Below are 26,782 nucleotides of genomic sequence, written 5' to 3'. Positions count from 1 at the left end.
GGGCCGGATCCCTCCTGGCTTTTGTTCCAACTGTGCTCTAAATTACTTAATTAGACCAATAATTGGTAATAATTGGTCCAATTAAGTAATTTAGGGCAAGGTTGGAACAAAAGCCAGGAGGGACACCGGCCCTCCAGGACCGGAATTGTGCACCCCTGCTTTAGACCGTGGAAGCAGCTGTACCACGGCATGGTCGTGGTTCTCCCAAGCCCCGTAATGCCATTCCACCAGCACTTTCATTCTTGTTATAATGCAGAAGGAAAATGGCACAGTCTTGTAACTATGGGTCTCGACTATACAATTACAAAGAGGGAGCACTGCAGCATTTTTCTAAAGTACTGCACCTTGAAAATACCCCAACAAAATAAAAAGACCTTAAAGGAACTCTATAGATTATCTTTGAGATCTGCAGAATGAAAACGCTATTAAACCCGAACCCTGTAACCCTGCTCTATTTGTGATCTTCCTAGCTGGTTTATTTTTAATCTTCAGCTACTGCAAAATGCTGCTGCCCTTGTGTTACACTTATAAAAGTTTAGCCAGGTATTATTCCACTATTGTTCCAGTTTTCCCATGCGTTTCCCATGGCAGTACTATGTGTTTAACATAGTTAACTATGGTTTATCATGTTTATTAATACAGTATGCTTTACCGAACCTCACTGGTCTTTACAATGCTTACACTATGCTTTATTACACTTTGTTAGGCTTTTACTGTGGGGAACTTTTATAAGGGCATATCAGCTCATCTTCTGAGGAAAGTACACTTGCTGATGTTTAAGAAAATAATAGATCCATTAAAATCTCTTTACAGTAATATCATCCTCAGCTGCACATATAATCATCCATTGAATTGCTATATTATTGCAAACACAGCCAGCCACAAATATCAGGGAACTATTGCAGGACACCTCCATGTAGGGTCACCAGATAGCAAGAGTGAAAAATCGGGACACTTTCAGTTGGTGGGGGAGGAAAGAAACCTTGTGAACTACTGCACAACGCAAGCGACGCAAACTACGTATCTTTCTTCTGTAGATAGGCTTTTTTTTATTCCTTTGCCTTCCTGTGTGCATTGCACTTAGGCAAAAACAAAAACTTAGAGAAATGTAATTTAAAAAAAAATACTCCAAAGCGGTTAACTTTCTTGTTTACTGTTCAGATGACAATGATGTTTTAATCAGCCTATCAGTACGTCTGTACTGGCTTTTCTGTGACCTGCCTTACTGTGCGTAGCAGGTGGGACAAAGTCAGTGCTGCATTCTTTTGATTCAGGTTGCTAAAATCTGGTTTTCAGCATTAGACGTAAAATACCAAAAATGGATGACAAAGAAAAACAAGCAAAGTATATTTTGGCTAACGATCGTGTCATTGCCCAAAGAAACTGTACATGCAGATGGAGGTAATTGTTTTGCACATCTTGTAATGTGACTTAAAGAAAATATGATCGATCGCTAGAACTTCAGAATCACACACTAAACAAAAGGCTACTACAGAGGCTGCTGAACAGAACGTAAAGCAAACAACAGCTTTCAGCAGACAAAAAAGTATTCCTGTGTTGGTTGTACCCATGTTAAATCAGCACTACTTTTTAAACACAGTTAGAATTTTAGACTCGAATAGGCATGTTTTCTTTTTTTTTGACTCGGTACTGATAAACTAAATTCCTGGATGGGACAAATAACATGACAATGAACGTGCTGCATATATGGACTTTATTAAAGAATGCCAAATGCCTTGGGTAGCCGAGTTTTGGGACTGTTTCTAATTGATTTCCACATCTGCATAACTTGGCAAAGCTTTGCCTTACATTTCCAACCAATTCAGTGTATGCAGATGTGCAGTCTCAATGTATGGGCAAATCCACACCAGACAGAGAATGTCGGCAGCAACTGTTGGGAGATGTTGCATGCTTGCCGTTTAACAAATGACAGCACTCTGTTTTAGTAAGGAAGCAAGTACCACTATTTTTAGGCTTTTCTAGTGCTCTAAAATCTTAGGTGTATTTAATGTTTAATGTCTGCGAAATGTCTGTGAAATCCTAATTATAATCCTAATCTTAATTGGATGATTTGACCATCGGCATATGATTGAATCCATTTTTTTCCCACTGTGTCTTTTTTTGCTTTTTAGTGACAGGATCGTCAACAACACCAGCCATCATGACATTTCGCCAGCAAAACCGGACGCCCAGGCGCACGCACCAAGAAAAACACATGACTACAGGTTAACGTGATTGCATAGCTGCATAGATGCAATGCAAAAAACTCACTAAACCAACACGCCCTAAACCAGTAGAGTATGTTGTTGCACCGCAAGACAGTACAGCAGCAACATATACAAAATTTCCTAACGAGAAAATAAAAATGTCACATTTTACACCTGGATTTTCAGCGTTTACTCTAAATATCAGTACCTCATCGGGACACGGGACAAAACCCCCAGTATCGGTCACCCTACCTCCATGTCTGTCCAAACACCGGAAATGCATTTTAAGAGTCATGCAACTGTCCAAACATATTAGAGGTTTTAAATACTCTCGTCTGTCTTTGTTACTGCCTGGTGACAGGAATCTCGGCCACAGAAGCATTAAGCATAGCAGTTTCTGCTGTCTTAACACCTTCGTTGTTAGTTGCTGGGGAAGAATAGCCAACACATACACTAATACATGTCTGCTACATGTATAGACCTGCACGTGCACATGTGCAAATAAGTAACGCGTACAGCAGGTCAGTTAGTTTTAATGATCTGCAAAGCACCACATTGTAAAAAAAAATTAAAAATAAATACAAATCAACAAAATCTGTGACCTGGAAGTAACATCAGGAATAAAGTAATAAACCTGGAATCAAGCGCAAATTATTGGACTACATATGAAGAAGATATGAACAGATGAAAGCTTGGGAATGCTTTATTTTTAGTATCATAAATAAGTATTTCATTCATATGCAATGAACCCTTAGCTGAAGTTTAGTTCCATGGTAATACACGGGCACTAGATAGGCCTATGCCCTGCATGTGTTTGTCTATCATTAGAATGTCAATGGAGTTCACATTTCCTGCGCATGTGGAGTGTGTTTTTGAGACTTGGTAATTTCTTGCTCCTGTAAAAAAGAAAAAAAAAAAAAAAAAAAAAAAAAAGACATACAAACACATTATTTAGACAGCAGGGAAAGCTTACAGAAGAATATCAGTAACGCTACACACCAGTCTTTGTGTGTCTCCATATCCTAAATGATACAAGGAAGAGGTACAAAACACTTTTATACATCCAGCCCTCTGTGTGTAACGCATGTGTTCCAGTCCTCTGTGTGTAACGCATGTGTTCCAGCCCTCTGTGTGTAACGCATGTGTTCCAGTCCTCTGTGTGTAACGCATGTGTTCCAGCCCTCTGTGTGTAACGCATGTGTTCCAGCCCTCTGTGTGTAACGCATGTGTTCCAGCCCTCTGTGTGTAACGCATGTGTTCCAGCCCTCTGTGTGTAACGCATGTGTTCCAGCCCTCTGTGTGTAACGCATGTGTTCCAGCCCTCTGTGTGTAACGTATGTGTTCCAGCCCTCTGTGTGTAACGCATGTGTTCCAGCCCTCTGTGTGTAACGCATGTGTTCCAGCCCTCTGTGTGTAACGCATGTGTTCCAGCCCTCTGTGTGTAACGCATGTGTTCCAGCCCTCTGTGTGTAACGCATGTGTTCCAGCCCTCTGTGTGTAACGCATGTGTTCCAGCCCTCTGTGTGTAACGCATGTGTTCCAGCCCTCTGTGTGTAACGCATGTGTTCCAGCCCTCTGTGTGTAACGCATGTGTTCCAGCCCTCTGTGTGTAACGCATGTGTTCTACACTTTGTCATGTCTAGTGAATTGATCCATTTAATTAAGTGCAGTATGTTCAGAATCATATCGGCTGAGTTCTGAATGCTTCTCTACACTTCACATAATCTTACATGATTTACTCAAGTCAAGTTACTGTAGCAAACTGCTGCAGCAGTTTTGTAGATAAGATCAATCATACCACAAAGGCAGAAAAGGAAGGAAAATTGCATTAAAGCAGTGCATTGGAGTGGCTATTGCTAATAAAAGATTATTCTCCCGCAGGAAGATGACATTGTCATTTGGCAAAAGCTTTTGGCTTTTTTTCAACTTTGCTCATTTCAAATGGAGTTGTTCATATCTGACACGATCAGAGATGAAGTAGATATAGACATGAAGCTTATCTTACAATAGGACTTCCTAGATTCCATCTGTCTGACTGTAAACCACAACTACATATAATCTATTTCATGCCAATCAAGAATCAGCTACTGGTATTGTGTATATATATATATATATATATATATATATATATATATATATATATATATATATATATATATATATATATATATATATATATATATATACATTTTAAATGCATGCTTAATGGAATTGATCAAGGGACCTGGCTGTGGTCAGGATCAGTGTCAGCACAGCTCTGCAGCTCTAATGCTTTTAAATCAGTTGTAATATTTCTTTGGACAGTGTCACAGACATTGTACAGAGGCTGTTCAACACTAAAATGGGATACAAAAGTGCTCAGTTCTTTGCCTCACTTATTGACTGTTGCTGCTTCAACCCTCCCCTCCTGTCTGTGTGGAGTGAGTCTTTGATAGCTTCTTTGTTCTTCCAGATCCTCTGCCACATCTCATGAAAATATCATTTTCCAATACAGAAATCCCTTCTGAAATGGGTGCATCATTCCAGTTGCCTCAGTCAATTATTCAGTGATTATAGTGCTTCATTACAGTAAAGGGAAGTTTATGATTAATTTTTTTTAAGGTAAATTAAGTCAAAAACTGTTAATCCGGCTGATATATACAGTATAGCAGCAACTGTCTATTTAAATATCAACCAGAATTCACCAACTACTCGGTTTAATGAGCCGTACAGTAGCAGGACCACCTTGGGCACCGGGTTTTCAATGCCTGGCAATACCAGTATGCTAGTTATAGAAGTGCCTATCAGTTCAGGTCTACAACCTCGTACCTGTATCACACAACAGTCGTTATTAACCTGATGAAGAGTAAAAGCAATTGAGATTGTGTGAAACACATGTTGCTGCTATTTTAATAATCTAAACCGTGGCAGATCTACAGAACGTCGCCATTTACCTCTGCGCTAGTCATGCTGGTGTTTCACCCCTGAGAGAGATTCAGATCATTAAAGAATAGGCTGCGTTAGCCCCTGAGGGTACACTAGGACTTGAGCGGCCGTTCAAACGGTTTCTTCTTAAAGTGCATGAGAGTGGCGCAAGTATCACAAGAAGGAAACTGACCATTTGGATGACCAGTCCCAACCTCGGTACATTTCAAACCCTGTTTTCTTGGTTATCATAATTTTTATTTTTGCGACACATATGTCCTCTTGTACCTTAAAGGGTTAAGTTTCAAACAGCCTGAAGTATGTGTGTGTGTTTTGTTACAGGGCATTATAAGGACAGTGCAAACCAAATGAACACATCTTTATTTCCTGTACTCTCATAGTCTTCTCCAGTACTCTCATATTCTTTATCTCCAGTTCTCTCATAGTCTTTATCTCCAGTACTCTCATATTCTTTATCTCCAGTTCTCTCATATTCTTTATCTCCAGTACTCTCATATTCTTTATCTCCAGTACTCTCATAGTCTTTATCTCCAGTACTCTCATAGTCTTTATCTCCAGTACTCTCATATTCTTTATCTCCAGTACTCTCATATTCTTTATCTCCAGTACTCTCATATTCTTTATCTCCAGTACTCTCATATTCTTTATCTCCAGTACTCTCATATTCTTTATCTCCAGTACTCTCATAGTCTTTATCTCCAGTACTCTCATATTCTTTATCTCCAGTACTCTCATATTCTTTATCTCCAGTACTCTCATATTCTTTATCTCCAGTACTCTCATATTCTTTATCTCCAGTTCTCTCATATTCTTTATCTCCAGTACTCTCATATTCTTTATCTCCAGTACTCTCATATTCTTTATCTCCAGTTCTCTCATATTCTTTATCTCCAGTACTCTCATATTCTTTATCTCCAGTACTCTCATATTCTTTATCTCCAGTACTCTCATATTCTTTATCTCCAGTACTCTCATATTCTTTATCTCCAGTACTCTCATATTCTTTATCTCCAGTACTCTCATATTCTTTATCTCCAGTACTCTCATATTCTTTATCTCCAGTACTCTCATATTCTTTATCTCCAGTACTCTCATAGTCTTTATCTCCAGTACTCTCATATTCTTTATCTCCAGTACTCTCATATTCTTTATCTCCAGTTCTCTCATATTCTTTATCTCCAGTACTCTCATAGTCTTTATCTCCAGTACTCTCATATTCTTTATCTCCAGTACTCTCATATTCTTTATCTCCAGTTCTCTCATATTCTTTATCTCCAGTACTCTCATATTCTTTATCTCCAGTACTCTCATATTCTTTATCTCCAGTACTCTCATAGTCTTTATCTCCAGTACTCTCATATTCTTTATCTCCAGTACTCTCATATTCTTTATCTCCAGTTCTCTCATATTCTTTATCTCCAGTTCTCACATATTCTTTATCTCCAGTACTCTCATATTCTTTATCTCCAGTACTCTCATATTCTTTATCTCCAGTACTCTCATATTCTTTATCTCCAGTACTCTCATATTCTTTATCTCCAGTACTCACGTATTGTGTTTTGTTCAGGACCAGCGCCAGTGAGAGGGTTTTATAGTCGTCCATTGCAGCAGAATCGAAGTCCTGCAAAGCGATGTTGGCGTGGACGACCCTGTCTTTGATGAAGATGATGATGGCACGCAGCATGAAGGATACAAACAAGTGCATGTGGATGTAGTTTCTGGTGCAGTGCAGCCTCCTGGATGGGAGGAAAGGAACATTAAGAAATACTGACACAAGCGGTACGATACAATCATGTTCTGCGTAACAGACATTTATGCAGACTTTGAGGGGTGCCAACACCCTCATAGAATATTGCCCTTCTATACAACACACAAGTTTATGGCGTGTCACAAATTCGATGGGGTTTGAAAGCTTTCAGTATGCAAGACTGGCATGCAAGAGCTTGTCAGAATGGATGCAGGACAGTAAAACCTCTTTGGTATCCCAACTAACTGGGAGCAGGGGGTGTTCGGAATAATGTATTGTTCGGATAATCGAATTACAACTGTGAAATTGTTTATATGACAAGAAACCTCCTAAAAGAATACAGTAGAATGCAATACCTTTATAGATAACCTACAGTACTGCACTGTTCAGTGAATACCAGAGACTGAGGGCTGAACAGAGCATTAGGCAGAGCACAGCACAAAACAGGTCAATAAGAAGACGGATGACAAAGGGGTTTGAAGCACTGAGGTCTGAGGCAGTGTGGTCCAGTGGTTACAGTCCAGGGCTTGTAACCAGAAGGTCACCGGTTCAAATCCCACCTCTGCCACTGACTGACTCACTGTGTGACCCTGAGCCAGTCACTTAATCTCCTTCTGCTCCATCCTGCGGATGAGATGTTAAATCAACTGGAAAGCTCTTTGTGATGGTGATCCACTATGAAAGGCGCTATATAAAGATATTATTATTATTATTATTATTATTAAATGAGTAGAAAGCAGCAGTTTGCAATGATCCCAGTGAAGAACAGAACGGGGGGGGGGGGGGGGGGCTGTGAAACCTGATGTTGGATTGGACAACACACCGCAGCACACCACTGAGCATCCCTGATCTAAACATCCGTTATGAAGTGCTGCCCTTCACACCTCTGTATTCTGAAAACACATTGCATCTCTGGTGCAAATATTTCTATCCTCACTCCCACACAGTTTTAATGCTTATAATGCCGCTTTTGTATTTATTTAATAGATTGAACAGGTTTATAAATGTACTGTTCTTTTGTGCACAGTTTAAGTGTAGCTCTGTGGCGGAGTGTCCTGCCTCTATGTATTATTATTTGTATTTTTGTTTGCGGCGCGGGTAAAAGCGCTGCGTCTTTTATTATTATATTTAAAAACCCTGTGAGGATGCATGGCTGATCAGCTACTGATTATTTAACTAGCTGACAGTCATGCATCCTTACCAAACGCGTGCAGACTCTGGCCGAGGGATAATAAGATAATTAACTACTAGTTAATCCCTCGGCCAGAGTATATAAACCTGCAGCTCTCTGCACTCGGGGCTGAGTGTAGAGGAGAGTACGGGGAGCGGAGAGAGAAAGCAACATTTAAAAAACAATTGCTAAAACATGCTGGATTACCCAGCACATCACTAACTTGTTTGTTTGTTCATTCGTTTGGCCCTCGTGCCCTTTTGTTTTGTGTTTTGTTAAATCTTTTGTTTTGTTTATTAATAAATACGCCGAGTGCCGCAGCATTCAGCTTCACCCGCCCATCCACTGTTTTGGTGTCAGTTACTTCCTGGTCCGTGACGTCATCCACCTCACCACTGCGAGCCAGACTGCCACAAGCTCCAATACGCTTTTAAGTTCATTCATGTTTTGTCTGACCCCAAACACACCATGGACACAAGATTTTCCACCTCTCATACTCTCCCTTCCAAAATACCCAAATTGCCATCAAGTTCTGTCGGCATTTCCGAATGATCTGCACAAGACCACAAGTTAAATCACCGAAATGCCAGGCCTGCTCTCTATCAACCTCTGAGAATTCAAGACAACAGGTTGAAAGATTAAATGACAATAGGTCGTTTAGTAATGGAATAGATGCCATTTAAATTCTATTACAGACTACACATACCACACTGAAGAGACCCGCATGCACTTGTAATAAACTCTCCTGGCTCACTGAGTTGAATAAAGACTTCATCTTTACTATTTTCTTCTAAATGATCATTCATATTTTTTGTTTAAATACAATATCCTAGGATCAAAAAAATATTTAAAAAATGCAAATTAGCCGTAAATGAAGTTCCTTTACATAAACAGTTGATTTTGTCCTTAATTAATCACAGCAATTAGAATCTATTAAAGATCAATGTTTAATAGTCAGTGTACGTGTCTACAGTATAACATGTTCATTAGTTCTGTTTTTGAGCACAGTGGGAGTGTTCCATATTACTCTAGAATGCCACACTTCCCTTGAACAACCATAGCAGTTCACTTACCTGAAATAGCCAATGATGAAAATGGCAACCATGAGGGAGCTGAATGACACTGAATACCCTACAGTGTACAGGATATACAGGCGTTCAAAGAAATCCCTCTGGAATGAAAGGAACAGGGTTCAAGTAGATGCTAGGCTAATGGGGCGTGGATTCAGCAGTGCATTATGAGCCATGGTTATTCACTGTTCAATAGCGATTGAATGATCAATGCCTAATGATCCTTCACACATTCAAAGGGCACAAAGTAACAATGCAAGGAAAGAAGGGGTGGGGATGTAATTCATAAGCATTCAATAGAACACCTTTAACTAAACTTACTTTTTCCCCTTCCAGGCCAGGGTGGAGGAACTTGGCACAGTCTGAATAATTTGGCCAGGTTAGGTTGTTCTCCACAAACTCCCAGGACCCATTGACATCGCACTTTCGGTAAGCATAGCCTGGAACACAGAAACACAGCAATGTGGAACTCCAGTCACGTCAAGCGTTTGTGAATAATAAATAAAGAATCACACAGGCGAGAGAAGGGGCCTGGAACACAGAAACAAGCGTTTGTGAATATTATTATTATTATTATTATTATTATTATTATTATTATTATTATTATTATTATTATTATTTATTTCTTAGCAGACGCCCTTATCCAGGGCGACTTACAATTGTAAGCAAATACATTTCAAGTATTACAGTACAAGTAATAATACAATTAAGAGCAAGATAAATACAATGACTTTGGTTCAAGCAAGTACAAGTGTGACAAAATACAATTCAATAATACAGCAGATAACAGTGTCAGTGATAGTTACATCAGGATATGATTAAATACAAAATACTACAGATTAAACACTTGGCAGATTACAGTACTCTGAAGTACAGGATTAAATGCAGTAAAATAGGGGACAGATAAAAGCAAAATAAAGCACATTTACATGAAGGGTGATAGTGTCCCAGGATACAAACAGAGGAGTTCTACAGGTGCTGTTTGAAGAAGTGAGTCTTAAGGAGGCGCCGGAATGTGGTCAGGGACTAGGCAGTCCTGACATCTGTAGGAAGGTCATTCCACCACTGCGGAGCAAGGGTGGAGAAGGAGCGGGCTCTGGAGGCAGGGGAGCGTAGCGGAGGTAGAGCCAGTCTTCTAGTGCAGGCGGAGTGGAGAGGTCGAGTGGGGGAGTAGGGAGAGATGAGGGTCTGGAGGTAGCTGGGTGCAGTCTGGTCAAGGCATCTGTAGGCTAGTACAAGAGTCTTGAACTGGATGCGAGCGGTGATCGGGAGCCAGTGGAGTGAGCGGAGTAGTGGAGTTGTGTGGGAGAAGCGAGGCAGAGAGAACACCAGGCAGGCAGCGGAGTTCTGGATGAGTTGGAGCGGACGGGTGGCGGACGCAGGGAGGCCAGCCAGGAGGGAGTTGCAGTAGTCTAGGCAGGAGAGTACCAAGGCCTGGACCAGGAGCTGGGTGGCGTAGTTGGTGAGGAAGGGTCGGATTCTTCAGATGTTGCTCAGGAAGAATCGGCAAGTGCGTGCCAGAGTGGAGATTTGCTGGGAATAAGAGAGGCAGGGGTCCAGGGTGACTCCGTGGTTCTTAGCGGAGGAAGAGGGAGAGAGTGTGGTAGATTCCAGAGGAACAGAGATAGAGAGATCAGAGGAGGGGGAGGAGGAGGAGGGAAAGAAAAGGAGGTCAGATTTAGAGAGGTTGAGTTTGAGGTGATGCGAGTGCATCCAGGAGGAAATAGCAGACAGACAGGTAGAGATATGGCAGGAGGAGTCAGAGGTGGGGAAGGAGAGGAAAATCTGAGCATCATCAGCATAGAAATGGTATGAGAAACCATAGGATGCGATGAGGGGGCCCAGGGAGCGGGTGTAGAGATAGAACAGGAAAGGACCCAAGACTGACCCTTGGGGGACTCCTGTTAAGAGAGGGTGAGGTGTGGAGGTTGCTCCACGCCAGGTTACCTGGTAAGTGCGGTTGGAGAGGTAGGAGGAGAACCAGGCCAGAGCAGTGCCAGAGATCCCCAGGTCAGCGAGAGATGATAGTAGAACAGAGTGATCAACAGTGTCAAAGGCAGCAGAGAGGTCGAGGAGAATTAGGACAGAGGAGAGAGAGGCAGCTCGGGCACACTTAAGTGAGTTGGTGACAGACAGGAGGGCGGTTTCAGTGGAGTGAGCAGAGCGGAAGCCAGATTGGAGAGGGTCGAGCAGGGAGTGGTTGGACAGGAAAGCAGAGAGCTGGCGGTGTACAGTCCACTCGAGGGTTTTGGAGAGGAAGGGTAGGAGGGAGACAGGATGGTAGCTCTGGAGGGAGGTGGGGTCGAGGGTAGGTTTTTTGAGGAGGGGAGTGATAGAGGCTTTTTTGAAGGCAGAGGGAAAGAGACCAGAAAGGAGAGAGGTGTTGAAAAGGGAGGAGATAAAGGGAAGTAGAGCAGGAGCAGCAGCTTGAAAGAGGTGAGTGTGGAGGGGGTCCAGGGCACACGTGGTGGGTTTGTGACCCTGGAGCAGGGAGGAGAGGTCAGAGTCTGAGAGGGGCGAGAAGGTGGAGAAGGAGGGTGAGTTAGTAGGGGATGCAGTGGGTGTAGGGGTTGGAGCAGGAGGGGTTGCGGGGGAGGGAGAGGTGTTAAAGAGTTTGCGGATATCTGAGATTTTAGAAGAGAAGAAGGAGGCAAAGTCATCAGGGGAGATAGAGGAGTGAGGAGGAGGGGGAGGATTTAGGAGGGAGGAGAAGGTAGAGAATAATTTACGTGGGTTGTTAGTGGAGGCTTGGATTACTATATTATAATAAATAATAAATTTAGAATAATAAATAAAGAATCACACAGGCGAGCAAAGGGTACCTTTGTGGTTGAAATCGTAGATGTATGATGGACATGACACTCTGGTCACCTCACCAGGGGAGCCCCCTGGCCAGCAGACCAGGCCATCCCAATCCGCTGGACACAAGTCATCTGCAGGGAGAGGAGGATTCACCAGTCATTTTTAAAGAACCATTACAAAAATCTTACCTGTGGTGCACTACCATTCGCTATCATACAGCATATGAAATAGGATTGAAATGTGCATTTCAAAAACACAAAAACACATGCTATGGTAAACATGTATCTTAGTTATAAAATCATGATGGGTCATATAAATCCTTCACCACTGTGCTAGTGTAGAGGGCAGTGTTGGGTGCTGCACTGCCAGTCGGCTGTCGGTGAGATGAGATGAGGTTGAAAGCTCTAAACCACTAATGGAGAGGAGCCTGGCTCTTTTGCACTGTGGTTAAGATGCTTGATTGCGCGGGGTCACCAGTTCGTACACCAATTATTTTGTGAAAAGAAAATCAAGATGCTGCATGTTACAGAACTGTCTGTAAGCAGTGAAGGTGTAGGTGGCCATAATGAATACCTGGAGCAGGTTCTGTAGAATTACAGCAAGCCTCCAACAAGATATAGTGCCCCAATTTTATTTTGTTTAGTTTTCAGCTATTTATTTATTTAATACCATTATATATATAGTAGACTGTTACATAATTCATTAACTATGTATTAAATTACATCACAAGCACATTAATAGATTTAAATAGAAACACGTGATTGTAGTTACCATGGCAACAAAAGCCTACAAGTACCTCCACTGTTTGTTTACAAACACACTTTCCCTTGACAAAGATGTGTTAAACATACAGAAACATTGGGCAGTTGGTTCTCTATCTAAACATGGGGCATCCTGTATGAACACATTCATAACACACTGTTTCTGACTGAGGTTGAACACATTCATAACATTCTGTTTCTGATTTAGCTTGGGTTATTCAAAGTACTTCATTAAAGCAGCCACTGTAAGAATAACAAGAACAAAAAATGGCAATTAGGGTTTGTGTGCGTCAGTGATGCTGCACTTGGAAAATACAAAACATTTCTGTGAATTCACTGGCATTTACAGGTAATGTCTGCTTAAGTACTAATGTCCTGCTTGGGATTTGTTTCCTGCTTAAGATGTGACTCAATTCACATGAATTTAGGGCAGCTCGCAAGCCAGTTTTAGACAGAAAGAAATTGCTCTAGTGTTTATAATTCGGTGTATTGCACAACAGCTGAGTATGCAGAAACTCCCACACATGCAGTACTTCTACAGCAGAAGATGAACAGCCCTGAGGGTGGGCTAGTTCTCCTAACGGTATTCCTCTGTACATTTGCAGGGATAACAAAATGCATAAAGGTCTTAAAATGACAGATGCCATTATCTTTGTTATGTTAGCGACAAAAAAATAGCACAGCTGCCTTACTCAGTCAGGACAAATTTGTCATGTTACAGTAATTTGAGCTGAGTCCAGGAGATACTCTTATGTTCTTTAGGATGAAAATGTATCGGAAATACCATATGAGAGTAAAATGTATTGGTAAATGTTAAAACAGTTTATCGGAGGTGACTTTTAAGTAGAGTAAAAATGATTCAAGAAATAAAGCAGGTGCAGATACGTATGGAATAAAAGATGGTAAACGATTCACGACCTTGTAAACCTTGTTAAAGAGATTGGTTAGTGGCTGGTTGCACTTAAATGTAGTAACAGCTAAAGGGCTCAGTTCTACTGATAATTAGTAAGATAACAGAAACTGTAGTCACATGTATGTCCTGATCCCATATGGTATAAATACCGGGCATGGAGTCGACACAGACAAAGAAGCCTCAAACACCTCCATCATCGTGAACCATCAGTGAATCAGTCTGAGGGCTCTCTCTGGGGGTTCAGGTCATTGGATTAATACTAGAAGCATGTATTTTTTCTAAACAATCACGTTCAATGTAGAATGTAATGTGGGTATTTGGAACTAATAAATGGTAAACATGATTCGAATTTGAAACTTGGTCTGGTCTCATTCTTATAGCATAACAAATTGATTCATTCCAGGTTTACCTTAATTCATAAACCTTACACTGGTGACTGTGCAAAACGTGCTGTTCTTGTTGCCTGCTATAAACGTACTGTATGAAACCCTGGCTAGAACAGCCCATGTGTCCTCATAGGATTGGAGTCAGTGCTCCAGTGCACAGGGGCACAGCTGTGAGCTGCCAGCAGTACATTGAGACACTTGTTGGTTTGTTTCTATTCACTAGAAGCTGGCTGATCCAGCCCGGGATAGATAAGCGATTGATAATGGAACCACTGTGAACGATTGCAAACATAACAAGGTAAGGGACTGAAAAAAACTGAAATGTAATTTCAATCCACTTACACTTTAAACTATAGGTTTACATGCAGCAATGTAATATCGCTTGTCAGTCTAACTTGTTCATTCACCAAGCCTGGTCATTCATCAGATATGTCATGCTGGTCCCCTGGTCCCAGAGCTGGAGTGGATGAATGGAGCAGTGTGAAGCAATATAGCATTCAGAACATTTATCAAGACTTCAACACCCGGAAAGTATTTCAGCACAGAGCGCATGAGACTGTGATAAAGTCCTGCTTTGCACTCCTGCAGTCTGAGAGCCAAGGCAAGGTGAATGCAGGAGACTGAAGTTCTAAGAGTTGCTCACAAAGGCTGATACTGAAATGACACTGTACAGTATGCTAAAAAAAGAAAAGACCAAGAATGGAAAGACCAAATGTTCAGGACAGGACACATGTCTTCAAGTCACTCTCCAGTGTAAACCAGGCTCTAGTTACAGAACTAATAAGAATATAAAATAAGTGGTGCCGATAGAGTGTGAACTGCTAGGAAGAGTCTCCTAAATGAGCATTATATGGGGCCAGTTTGAGTTTATTTAAACACCCAAGAACTTCTAGAAACAATTATTATTTTTTTTGCCGTTTAACAATTTCTTGGTCATTTCTTTTCAAAGTATTGCAAAGGTTGCAGTGGTGCAGGAACTTAGCAAACCATGTGGGCAGATAGCCATTGTTAAGCAAGGACAGACTTAGGACAGATGGTACGGGAGACTTTTTACACAGAGTGGTGAGGTTCTAGAGTCACGCTGTTGATGCCTGACATGAACATGTTTTTGAGATCAATCAGCTACTGGGAACTGATGGGCTGAATGACCTCATCTCATTCTTAAATGTTCTAGTGGATCTATAATGTGTGTGTGAGTGTGTCTGTCTGTCTGTGTGTCTCAGTGTGTGTGTATGTGTGTGTGTGGGGGGGGGGGGGTCTGTGTGTCTCAGTGTGTGTGTGTGTGTGTGTGTGAGTGAGTCTGTGTGTCTCAGTGTGTGTGAGTGTGTTTGTGTGTCTGTGCCTGTGTGTCTGTGTCTTAGTGTGTGTGTGTGTGGGGGGGGTCTGTGTGTGTGTCTCAGTGTGCGTGTGTGAGTGTGTTTGTGTGTCTGTGTCTCAGTGTGTGTGTGTGTGTCTCTGTGTCTCAGTGTCCGTGTGTGTTTCAGTGTGTGTCTCTGTGTCTCAGTGTGCGTGTGTGTTTCAGTGTGTGTCTCAGTGTGTGTGAGTGTGTTTGTGTGTCTGTGTCTCAGTGTGCGTGTGTGTGTGTTTCAGTGTGTGTCTCTGTGTCTCAGTGTGTGTGTGGGTGTGTGTGTGTGTCTCTGTGTCTCAGTGTGCGTGTGTGTTTCAGTGTGTGTCTCAGTGTGTGTGTGTGTACGTGTGTGTTTCAGTGTGTGTGTCTCAGTGTGTGTGTGTGTGTGTGTCTCTGTGTCTCAGTGTGCGTGTGTGTTTCAGTGTGTGTCTCAGTGTGTGTGTGTGTGTGTGTGTGTGTCTCTGTGTCTCAGTGTGCGTGTGTGTTTCAGTGTGTGTCTCAGTGTGTGTGTGGGTGTGTGTGTGGGTGTGTGTTTTTTTGTTAACATTTGCATCCTGCCTTTACTGTTGAAATGATGTGGATGCAGTTCTAATTACCCAATCACTCCTCCATTAGTGTCTACAGTACACAACTGCGTTTCTGATTAATAATTCATTGAAATCCATAAAGACTCTGTGTTCAAGTTGTTTAATTGATAATTCACACACTGTTATTGTTTTTCCTGCACTTTACAAGACCAGCTTCCTGCAGGCAATGCAATTAGGAGGGCAGGTGCTGGCTGAGCTGTCAGGTGATTCACTAGACTGAGATGTTAACAATAAGCTACAGCTTTGACCCTACTGTACGTGGGCTTTTGTGAATTCAATTCAACAAAGTCCATTTTTATTTGTCAAATCATAGTTCCTGACAGGATAGACAAATACATAGATTTATATTATAGGGTATAAGAGAAACGCAAACTCTGTCACGTAGTATCTGTCCTTTATACACGACTCAGTGCAAGACTGGGTTAGCGTGATACAATTGTGGACGTACATATATTGTGCAAAATGATTTCCACGTTAAGTACATTGTAACTGTGCATAACATCATTGTAATTATGTGTAAGTGCACATGTATTTACTATGTAACTACTATGTAAATACACAGTAATTAGAGGCACTTCATGTAGTGTTACTGAAAAAACAACAACAGGTTAGATTTCTGACCAGGGGAGGTTTCTGCAGCTCTCAGAGGCGGAATTAAATGGGTTCAGCTTTCACATGACAGGTACTTCAAAATGTCATTGTTAACAGGGCAGCAGGGATTTCTTGATGCAATTAAACTCCTATTAGCAGAATAAAACTCCCCTGAGCCTGAGCAGAAGCTTAACTACCGTTTTAGACTGTCATGAAAAGAGTACAATAACACATTACAGTATGTCCACTGCAATTCTTCATAACTCAAGCACTGTATCAAGGGTATATAGAATTGTGAAATATACAGTAATCACTGTGTGGAGAAATGCACAGCTCCATGAACATATACAGTAATCACTGTAGAGAGAAATGCACAGCTCCATGAAAATATACAGTAATCACTGTAGAGAGAAATGCACAGCTCCATGAACATATACAGTAATCACTGTAGAGAGAAATGCACAGCTCCATGAACATATACAGTAATCACTGTAGAGAGAAATGCACAGCTCCATGAACATATACAGTAATCACTGTAGAGAGAAATGCACAGCTCCATGAACATATACAGTAATCACTGTAGAGAGAAATGCACAGCTCCATGAACATGTACAGTAATCACTGTATAGAGAAATGCATTAAAAAACAGCACATGATGTGAAATACCTGAAAAAATAATTCTCTTTTCTCACAAAAACATGACTTGATATAGTAACATGGAACATATAGTACATAACATAGCATAGCACATTACACATAGTGTATGAATTGGACCCCCTGCATCACACACATGACTCGGGAGCTTTGTGTTGCATCTCTTGTGTAATGCTTACCTCTTGAATCGCTGGCATACAGTACCTTCTTTACCCCTGCCTAATTTCCTTTTATATTTGTTATGTAAAAAAAAAACTGTGTATATATATATATCATGTGAAAATATGTTTTCTTTGAAATAGTTGGTGAGATGATTGTTGTGTGAAAACATTCAACTACAGGTCAGAGCCGTGATGGACAAGCTTCTCCAGCACTGTTTCTGTGTCCGTTTGTAAGGGTCTTTCACAAGCAGTAAAGACACAGGGGATCTGCACTGACCCTGGCTGCAAGTTCATAACAGGCAGGAGTTCTAGGTCGTATAGAGGGACTAAGTTTAGGTTTGTACGGAAACAGTGATGAGATAACATAACAGCTTGGATAATAGGCTTCTGCCAAGGATAAACACGGTTGGTTTTAAAAAATAAATTAAAACTGAAACCTGACTAGCACCTCCATACAGCTCCTTGACAAGACTGTGCTGTATTACTCACTGCAGAGGCCTGACTTAAACAACTTTCCTTTTGTCACAAATGTAGAAGCCTTATTCTCACAAAGGCAACCTTTATGACAAAGTGGTCAGTGAGTCGAGTTGCTCTGTGGCCTTGGGGTTATTCAACGTATTCAGCTGCACCACTCGTGTGGGGCTGAGGGGTATATGAAGTTTGTGGTTGCTCAATAGCTACTGTAGCTTTCAATATTGCTCAACTGTGCGGGCAGTATTGGATTGCAACAGGAACCCTGGTTAAGAACAGAAACACTGGAACTGAGAAATGTCCTGTTAGGTTGGATGGAAAACCATTGTAGGCATAATGGCATTGAAATGCCACAGAAAGAATCTGATAGCTGTGGTATTAATTACTGTGATAGTTATTCTAGAAGAACGGTGAATTCTAAATATATATATAGTTTAGAAACTAAGTTAAGTAGACAAATGTGTATCTAGTGCCTTCATCAGTGTACTGAGCCAAAAGCTTTGTCTGCTTGACTTTTCCTAAGAGTGGTCACTGCTAACATTACAGTGCTTATACAGTAGGGTTCAAAGTCACTGGTGTGTCCTTGAGAAAGCTGGAGGCATGACTGACCTGGAGGATTCGGACTGCTTCTTAACCTTACCTTCAGAATCCTGTGCAGAAATGTTCAGGTCACACCGCAGCTTGGCATCAATGAGTTGGTAAATTTGTTCCTCTGTGGTGATGCCAGAATCAGAATCAACCTGGTGGCCAAAGCAAACCCCAACAGGGTTCAATCATTATGACTTCACAACTGCCACAATGACATCACAACCTCCACCATGAATTCACAATAGCACCACCCACACAACTCTATTGGAGGGCTTCTTCTGATGGGTTTTCTGGTTGGCTTACAAGCATTCTAAATGAGTTCATGTTTTAAAATGTTCATGCTCCTAATGGAATTCGCAATGTGTCTTCAATTCCAATGAATGGATCAACTTTTATAAACAGCTGTGTTGTGCTGCAGTATTATTATGCTAAACACATTTTTTATCCTGTCAAACCCCTGTCACAAAATCAATTAAGTGAATAGTTCTGTGTCAGATTAAATAGGAAGCCAGAATCTCATAATTGATTTCATTAAGCGAGGCATGTTTTTCTTTTGTTTGAATTGATTTTGTATTCAATGAATTGCAGTCTGTTTGCTGTCATAGTAATTGGACATGAACAGTGAGGGGCTGTCATAACTATCCACAGGTCATACTGCAGAGCAAACAGTACAGGCTTCTCTGCAATGGTATGGCAATCCTTCTCAGCAGTGAGATGTTTACAAGGAAAGATGCGATACAGTATACAGGTATATAGCCCCTTACTTGGTACTTTGTGACATACTCTATACAGAGCGTTTTACTCCTAATACATGCTTTGTGCATTTGTCAACACAAAGGTGATGAAAGCAGGGTTTCAATTGGTTTCTTAACTCTATTAATAAATAATCACTGGTCCCTCTTGTATTGTTCTGAAGATCTTTCCATTATTTGATTCATTTTTAAATAAATGCAGATTTGTTAATACTAAAACACTGAAGATTTAAAGACTGAACTGCTTCTTCCTGGTACCTAACTACTTCCCATTGTACAACATACAAGACAGGAAGTCATTAGGAACCAGGAAGCACAATGTTAAAAGTTGCTAATCTCTAGGTTGGTTCTTGAAAGAATGACCCCACTGATTGTAAAGCCTTGGGGATCACTCCTCTAAGGTGGTGTTTCCCAGATGAGGGTTGATGTTACAATACTGCATCCTTTAGAAGCCCCTTTCAATCGCAGTGCCTCCTACGAGCATTGTGATCACATGATCCCAGCAACTCGGAAATCAAAGCCATAGCCCAGGGTACCTCATAGGAAGATGTAATATCAATAACTGCAAAATATTTCACTTTCAAAATTAACGAATTATTTCAGACGAGTATAGTAAAGTTACATTCAATAAATGATTTAATAAATATTTGTAATTCTAAGCTAAATAAAATGCCAAACGCTATCATTAAAGCTATACATGGTATCCCTATTAAAATGAATGTTCTACCCTTCTGTTGGTATTACAACCTCTGTCCTTATCAGGAAGGTTTTGACTCTGTACGAGAAATGAAAAGCTGAACAGAAAAGATCAAGGGGAGCCATGACAATGAGGAACTGAAGCTGGATAAGCAGAACGAGGACGCCTTACAAGCAAGCACTAGTGCCTTCAAAATGAGAGAGGCATTCTGTTATACCCAAAGCAGAACGACTGTGCCTTACAAGCAAGCACTAGTGACTTCAAAATGAGAGAGGCATTCTGTTATATCCAAAGCAGAACGAGTGTGCCTTACAAGCAAGCACTAGTGACTTCAAGCAAAGCCATTGCAAAAACATCTTACACCATCATGTAAACTGGCATGTAGTGCTTTTCAAAATCCACAAACATTCAATTGACATTATTCAGATGAATATACCGGAAAGATCCTAATGGGTCCATGTAAGTGAAATCAGCCATTATATATACAAAACAATAAACGTTTCTAAGTAAAAGGTTAACAAAGTCACTAATGTAGTTAAATCTGTATTACATTAAAACTGCAAGCAGAGTCAGAATTTAGAGTTAGAAAATGTGTGTGTGTGCGCGCGTTCACGCTGTGCTTCATGAGACAGAGACAACATCCAAAACCATTTCTTCATGTTTCAATCTCTGTTAATTCATTTTTAACAATATCTCAAGAAATTCTCCAATTTCAATTATATATACAGTATCTTTTTTTTTTTTTCAAAAAACATCATCATGCATTCAGACCCGAGCACAGGTACTTTTCTAAATACCAAATGCACTAGATACAGGCTTGCCCTCAGAAGCGCTTGTCAGTGCATTTTTATTAAATGGCCAATCAGGGAATTCCCTTAAATGACTGGTATTAAATGATGTAGGAATGGAATTCCCAGCACAGGAGCGCTGCAATCAGCAATGTGCTTCACCAGCAATCGATTTATTGTGATGCCCTTCTGTTAATAGCTGACTGTTCTCTATTAGTTTAGATTACCTTTGACAAATTGCCTTCTGTGGAGCCCCCCTTGAGACTAATCAAAGTGAATCTGGGCATGGTGGGATATTACCATTCACACTGCCAGTTTATACTGAGGGTATCCTTATGTTCTAGATTTGGATTTTGCACATTTCTGCACTAAAAGATGAGAGAAACAGACGCCAGGGTTCCAGGATTGTCCTGCAATCCACGTGTATCATTCATAGTCCCCCACCTTTACACAATAAGAACAGATTTAAACTATTACGATACATCTTTCAACAAGATGAAACAGAGACCCTTATTTTGTGCCATTTGTTATGGCAGGCAGACATCAGTTCAAGAATACAATCCAACCCTAAAACAACCAACCTGCAATTAAATGAAAAGGCTGCTGCAATTTCCACTCAAAATCCTCTGCTGGAAGCCTTATCCTTGGGAAATAGTAGCTACAGGTTCAATGGCAAAATACACCTTGTAAAAAACATTCTGTGTTACACCTTCCTTACAGTGCCATTACCAAGGATTGCACACTAGTGCTTCCACAGCAGGGACTGGGATAAGACTCCTATTGCATAGCAGTTTGAACAATAGCTGGTTTTACTATGGGCTTTGTTAAGCACAGTGGATAGGCAATATTGTAATCTCAAGATCATAGTAATACCTACAATGGCTTAAATGGCTATTCATATAAATATTATTCAAAAATATTATGCACTTTGGACTAAGTCCCTGGTAAAATCTTAAGATTTACTGGTAAATGTCAATATTTACCAAGCACAACAGTAAACGTCCGAAATAAACATGACAACGCTTTATTTTGGACATTTACAGGTAAATCTCAAGAATAACCAACTGCCTTTGCACATTGTAAGGCTTCAGCAGTCCTGTGTAACTCCAAGTGCTACAAAAGTCTCCATGCTGCAGTAAGGAAATATTTCTATTTACTGCCTGTCTTTGTGGCGTTTTGTGTTATAACCAAAGTGTGATTATCTGTTGAAACCTAAATGATTTAATTTGCATTAAACAGAATGTTATTTTTCATCAAACGACTACGTATTTGGAGTACAACATCCTTTAACGCCATTGTGAATGTTTTCATACACAAATTTACCAGAATGTTGGCTGTTCTACATAAGTTTATCACAATACTGTTCAGTACCATGTTGAACGAGTTTAAATTGCTCAATTGTGCATTACTGTAAGCTCATTCATGATTATTTTGTTAATGGAAAATGTGTATCCAGAAAGAAATATATTCTTCGACAATAATGATTATTTTATTAATTGACAATTGATATGCAGGAATAAATACATTCTTCAATGATATACCTGCATTTACTAATAAGCTTTGGTAAATCATAAGATTAACCAGTAAATGTCTGAAAAGCTACCTAGTTCTTCATAATTTCAGACATTTACCACCTTATTTGGTCAATGTTAACATTTACCGGTAAAATTTAAGATTGACCAGATTCAGACTTTTACCATAACATATAGGCCTATTTAATAATAAACCAAACAACAACTACAAATATATCTTTAAAAAAAATTGTGTGTCCATTTTTCTTAACATGAAACATTTGATTAGTAGAAATAACTGGTTTTCTCACGTGAATATAACCCTGTATTTCTTTTTGGGAAAGTCTTGTGCAAAGTGCAATTTCCCAGTAAATTTAGATTTTTTTTTTAAATCTGAAAACACAGCAGACTCCTCTTGCCATCCTACACTTTCACTGGAGGGTCTATGGATGTGCAGAGGGGTAAGATCTATTAAATGAGTCAGAGACACAGCAGACTCCCCATGCCATCCTACACTTTCATTGGAGGGTCTATGGATGTGCAGAGGGGTAAGATCTATTAAATGAGTCAGAGACACAGCAGACTCCCTATGCCATCCTACACTTTCATTGGAGGGTCTATGGATGTGCAGAGGGGTAAGATCTATTAAATGAGTCAGAGACACAGCAGACTCCCTATGCCATCCTACACTTTCATTGGAGGGTCTATGGATGTGCAGAGGGGTAAGATCTATTAAATGAGTCAGAGACACAGCAGACTCCCCATGCCATCCTACACTTTCATTGGAGGGTCTATGGATGTGCAGAGGGGTAAGATCTATTAAATGAGTCAGAGACACAGCAGACTCCTCATGCCATCCTACACTTTCATTGGTGGATGTTCAGAGGGGCAAGATCTATTAAATGAGTCAGAGTCATAGCTGCAAAGTGAAAGAGAATTTACAAGATTGTGGAGTCCTGGAGACAATGCTAACTGTCAAAAAAAAGAGAAAAGAACTGTATGCACCCATTAAGTAGAAAAACAATATGCTGCTAATATGTGCCTAGGGTGCTGTATATTACTGTGGCCTCTGCTATAATTAGGTGTTGGTCATGAATGAAAACCACAATTTTCCAAAACACAACATTATATACCAAGCATGAAAAGAAACTTATCACTAAAAAAACAAAAAAAACAATATGCCACGTCTGTCAAGAGAGCAGCGTCTTCGTGCAATCGGCATGCTGGAGGCTGGACAAGGGCAGCGTACTGTGGCTCGCCGTCTTGGGTGCTCACAGACAGCAATTTCAAACCTGGCGAGACGGTATAACCAGACACGCTCTGTCAATGACAGGCCACGAACTGGGAGACCAAGAGTCACAGCACCTGCCCACGATCGACAGACCAAATATAAGCAATACATTTCTTTTGATGCTCAAATATAAGTGATACGTTTCTTTTGATGCTCAAATATAAGTGATACGTTTCTTTTGATGCTCAAATATAAGTGATACGTTTCTTTTGATGCTCAAATATAAGTGATACGTTTCTTTTGATGCTCAAATATAAGTGATACGTTTCTTTTGATGCTCAAATATAAGTGATACGTTTCTTTTGATGCTCAAATATAAGCAATGCGTTTCTTTTGATGCTCAAATATAAGCAATGCGTTTCTTTTGATGCTCAGATATAAGTGATCCGTTTCTTTTGATGCTCAAATATAAGTGATACGTTTCTTTTGATGCTCAAATATAAGCAATGCGTTTCTTTTGATGCTCAGATATAAGTGATACGTTTCTTTTGATGCTCAAATATAAGTGATACGTTTATTTTGATGCTCAAATATAAGTGATACGTTTATTTTGATGCTCAGTATAAATACAGAACGTGTGTTGGCGGAGTAATTCACATAGCTACTGCACGCAGTATGATACATACTGTATGTGCACCACAAAAGGATGCCTGCACAGTGCGATAAAAGAAAACTACAATACTATAAAAGGCTGTTTTTGAACACGCACCAGGGCACTTCAGAATTGCCTTGCTTTACCATCTTCTTATTGGCAAGCTTGTCCAGCACTATATGTACATTTCCTATCACCACTAGTTAGTTACAACTGATTTGAACAGCTGACAGTTTCAAACACTTAAGTAGCGGGTGTTCACTTGTAGAACCATTAGAACCACATTTAGAAGATTCAAAGGCTTCATATTGGAAAATCCGTTATTTAAATATGATATATAGATATATAAACACACAGAAACGTTGGGAAGTTGGCTCTTTTGAGTAAATTAAACATGGAGCATCTACAGTAATATAATATGGTAGCTTTTGTTAATCGGATTTACTAAACCTGCATGATTTTTTTTTCATTTAAAATATAATCGTTTACAATACCAGGTTTAGAATAATTGATTTAATACCTTAAAACAACATTGACCAGTAAAAACGAAATCCATAGATTTTAGGTCTGTGGGAGCTTTATATAAAATACACACACTGGATTAGATGTTTGCATGATCCTAAATCTAGACATCAAAGTGCGTCCCTTCAATACACTGCTGCTTAACTCGTTTAAAAGTAATTACACCTAAAAACAACTGAAATAGCCTGAACAAGAATCCATTAGAAATGTACCGAGTACACCACTGCTTGGGATTTTAATACAGTATTAATGAAAACTACTCCTGTGTAACTTAACTGACACAATAGCCTACAGGTGCAATTCAACATAGGCACTGTCTAAGGTTGGGAAAGGCGTCTCACGGAGTTGTAGTCAACATCTTGAAATGTAAGCAAAAGTTAGAGTGCGTCAGTCAGTTTGAGACCTGAATCCTTCCGGTAACGAGCAGCTAAGGTTAATACATAAATACATGAACAAACAATAGATTTAAACTGAAACATAGATTTAAGCATTAGTTTTACCTGCGCTTCCACAAAAGCCCAGCACCAGACTAGTCTCAGGAAATTCCACATGAAACACCTTGTCATTCTTCCGGGAGTCGAAACTCGGCAGAATAGTATAGAAATAGTTATTGAACTAAAAGCATCTATGCAGAAAGAGGGTCGATGAAGTTTTATGTCTTCTCCAGCATGTGCGGCTTGTCAATAAAGATTGAAAGTCTTTAATTCTGCTGCGATAGCCCGATTATAATTTGAAGTTCTGTACTGCCTACTTTAAAATCCTGTTTGCAAGTATTTTGTTTATCCCGTGCGTGTAGAGAAGCAGTATCGCAGTAGCAGTGATTAAGAATTGGATAACACAGCTATCAGTTAAGGACATGGCGTATGTACTGCTGGTAATTGCTTGCAGCGTTCTTCCAAAAGCGCAGAGATTTCAGAACCCCCAGCTGCAGATGTTAGCTACTGGAATCAAGTTGGCTAATGCCATCATAGAAGCAGCGAAGTGGTTTGTACTCTAGGTTTCTAGAGGTTGCTATGTGGTGCCTCCAATGAGGGATCTGAAAGGGGGTTGAATGCGAGACATTTAGTTTTGGGAGCGAGATCCTACTTAGCATTAGTGAGTCACGCTGCAGTAGTTTTAGAACAGCGCCATCTACATTACTGAGGCGGGAGTGAGAGACGCACGTGCTGTGGTGACCTGCATTGACTAAACGCCCGCGTGCCTGAACATCCAGCAAAAAAGGAAACACAGACTTCGATAAAACACAGAGTACTGCATTGAGCGCAGCATTACTTTAACTTCACACTGATCAAACATTTAAAAAGCTCTGTCTCAAAGCTGGTAGTCCGTATAAGTTTCAGAGTAGCCTTTTATTAGTAATCATTTTCTTGACTCATTCATTTATTCAAAGTGCAATCATTGCCCTGCAAAAGGTTTGGGTCCTCTTCACATTTCTAAACCGACACAATAAAAGCATTTAACGTTAAGTTCCATCTGTAAGTACTGGTTGCGAAATACAGGCACTGTATAGCGTGCTGTAAACTGTGTCCAGTCGCTCTGTCAAACCATGATCTGTCCTAGGTGCTGAAACCGCAGTGACTGCAGTGACTGCTGCCTGCAAGCGCGCCTCTCCTCGACAACTGAGTCTCACGGTGCGATCAATGGATTAAAGAGGGACGGCGGGACAGCACCTTGCATTCATCAAGCAGCATGAGGGGGCAGAGTGCAGAAGCGGTGCCTCTGGAGGCGGAACGCGTTTTGTTTCTGTCCCATCATTTTCAATCACAATCAGTACAGTTGCACTTGAATTGATTCCCAGATAAATCGAATTCACTGGTAGCAGCAATCCGCGCTGTGGAATTAGCTGCTTCCAACTACTGTAACTTGTTTTGGGTATGTAGCGTGTCGGTTATTTGTTTTGAAACATGTATGTAAATTTGAAGTGCTGGATTATAAATAATAATTATTTACTGATAAACCAATTAAGTCCGACACATACATAAATGATGTATCTGTGCTGGCCCTGCGATCACAAAGTGAACACGCTAAACTAAACGAAACAGGCCTTCTTCACACTTTTTTATACTGTATGGCAGATTTCATCAGAAAATAACTTATTTAAATAAAAAAATAACAAAACCTTGATTGACTGCAAGCTTGTTTATTTTTAGTTTTAAATCATTCCAGTCATTTGATTTAATTTATTGTATATTATTATTATTATTATTATTATTATTATTATTATTATTATTATTATTTCCACCTCAC

The 26,782-nt window shown here is 40.3% G+C and overlaps 1 protein-coding gene across 1 annotated transcript in view; it reads right to left on the bottom strand.

The window, feature by feature from the left end:
• Positions 1-25,548, bottom strand: part of LOC117427099 (parathyroid hormone 2 receptor-like) — a 39,241-nt gene extending 13,693 nt beyond the window's left edge. Inside the window, exons 1-6 of the mRNA XM_034045470.2 lie at positions 25,036-25,548; positions 18,435-18,534; positions 11,943-12,053; positions 9,442-9,560; positions 9,124-9,221; positions 6,682-6,868 (exon numbers count right to left, since the gene is read on the bottom strand). Of these exons, the coding sequence (XP_033901361.1) occupies positions 6,682-6,868; positions 9,124-9,221; positions 9,442-9,560; positions 11,943-12,053; positions 18,435-18,534; positions 25,036-25,101 (681 nt within the window). The 5' untranslated portion in view covers positions 25,102-25,548. The remainder of the gene's footprint in view (positions 1-6,681; positions 6,869-9,123; positions 9,222-9,441; positions 9,561-11,942; positions 12,054-18,434; positions 18,535-25,035) is intronic.
• Between the last annotated feature and the right edge of the window lie 1,234 nt (positions 25,549-26,782).

Source organism: Acipenser ruthenus, chromosome 11, assembly GCF_902713425.1.
Source record: "Acipenser ruthenus chromosome 11, fAciRut3.2 maternal haplotype, whole genome shotgun sequence".
NCBI classification, from domain to species: Eukaryota; Metazoa; Chordata; class Actinopteri; order Acipenseriformes; family Acipenseridae; genus Acipenser; species Acipenser ruthenus.
Note: the sequence above shows the minus strand (reverse complement) of the source record. Positions and strands in the feature narration are given on the sequence as shown.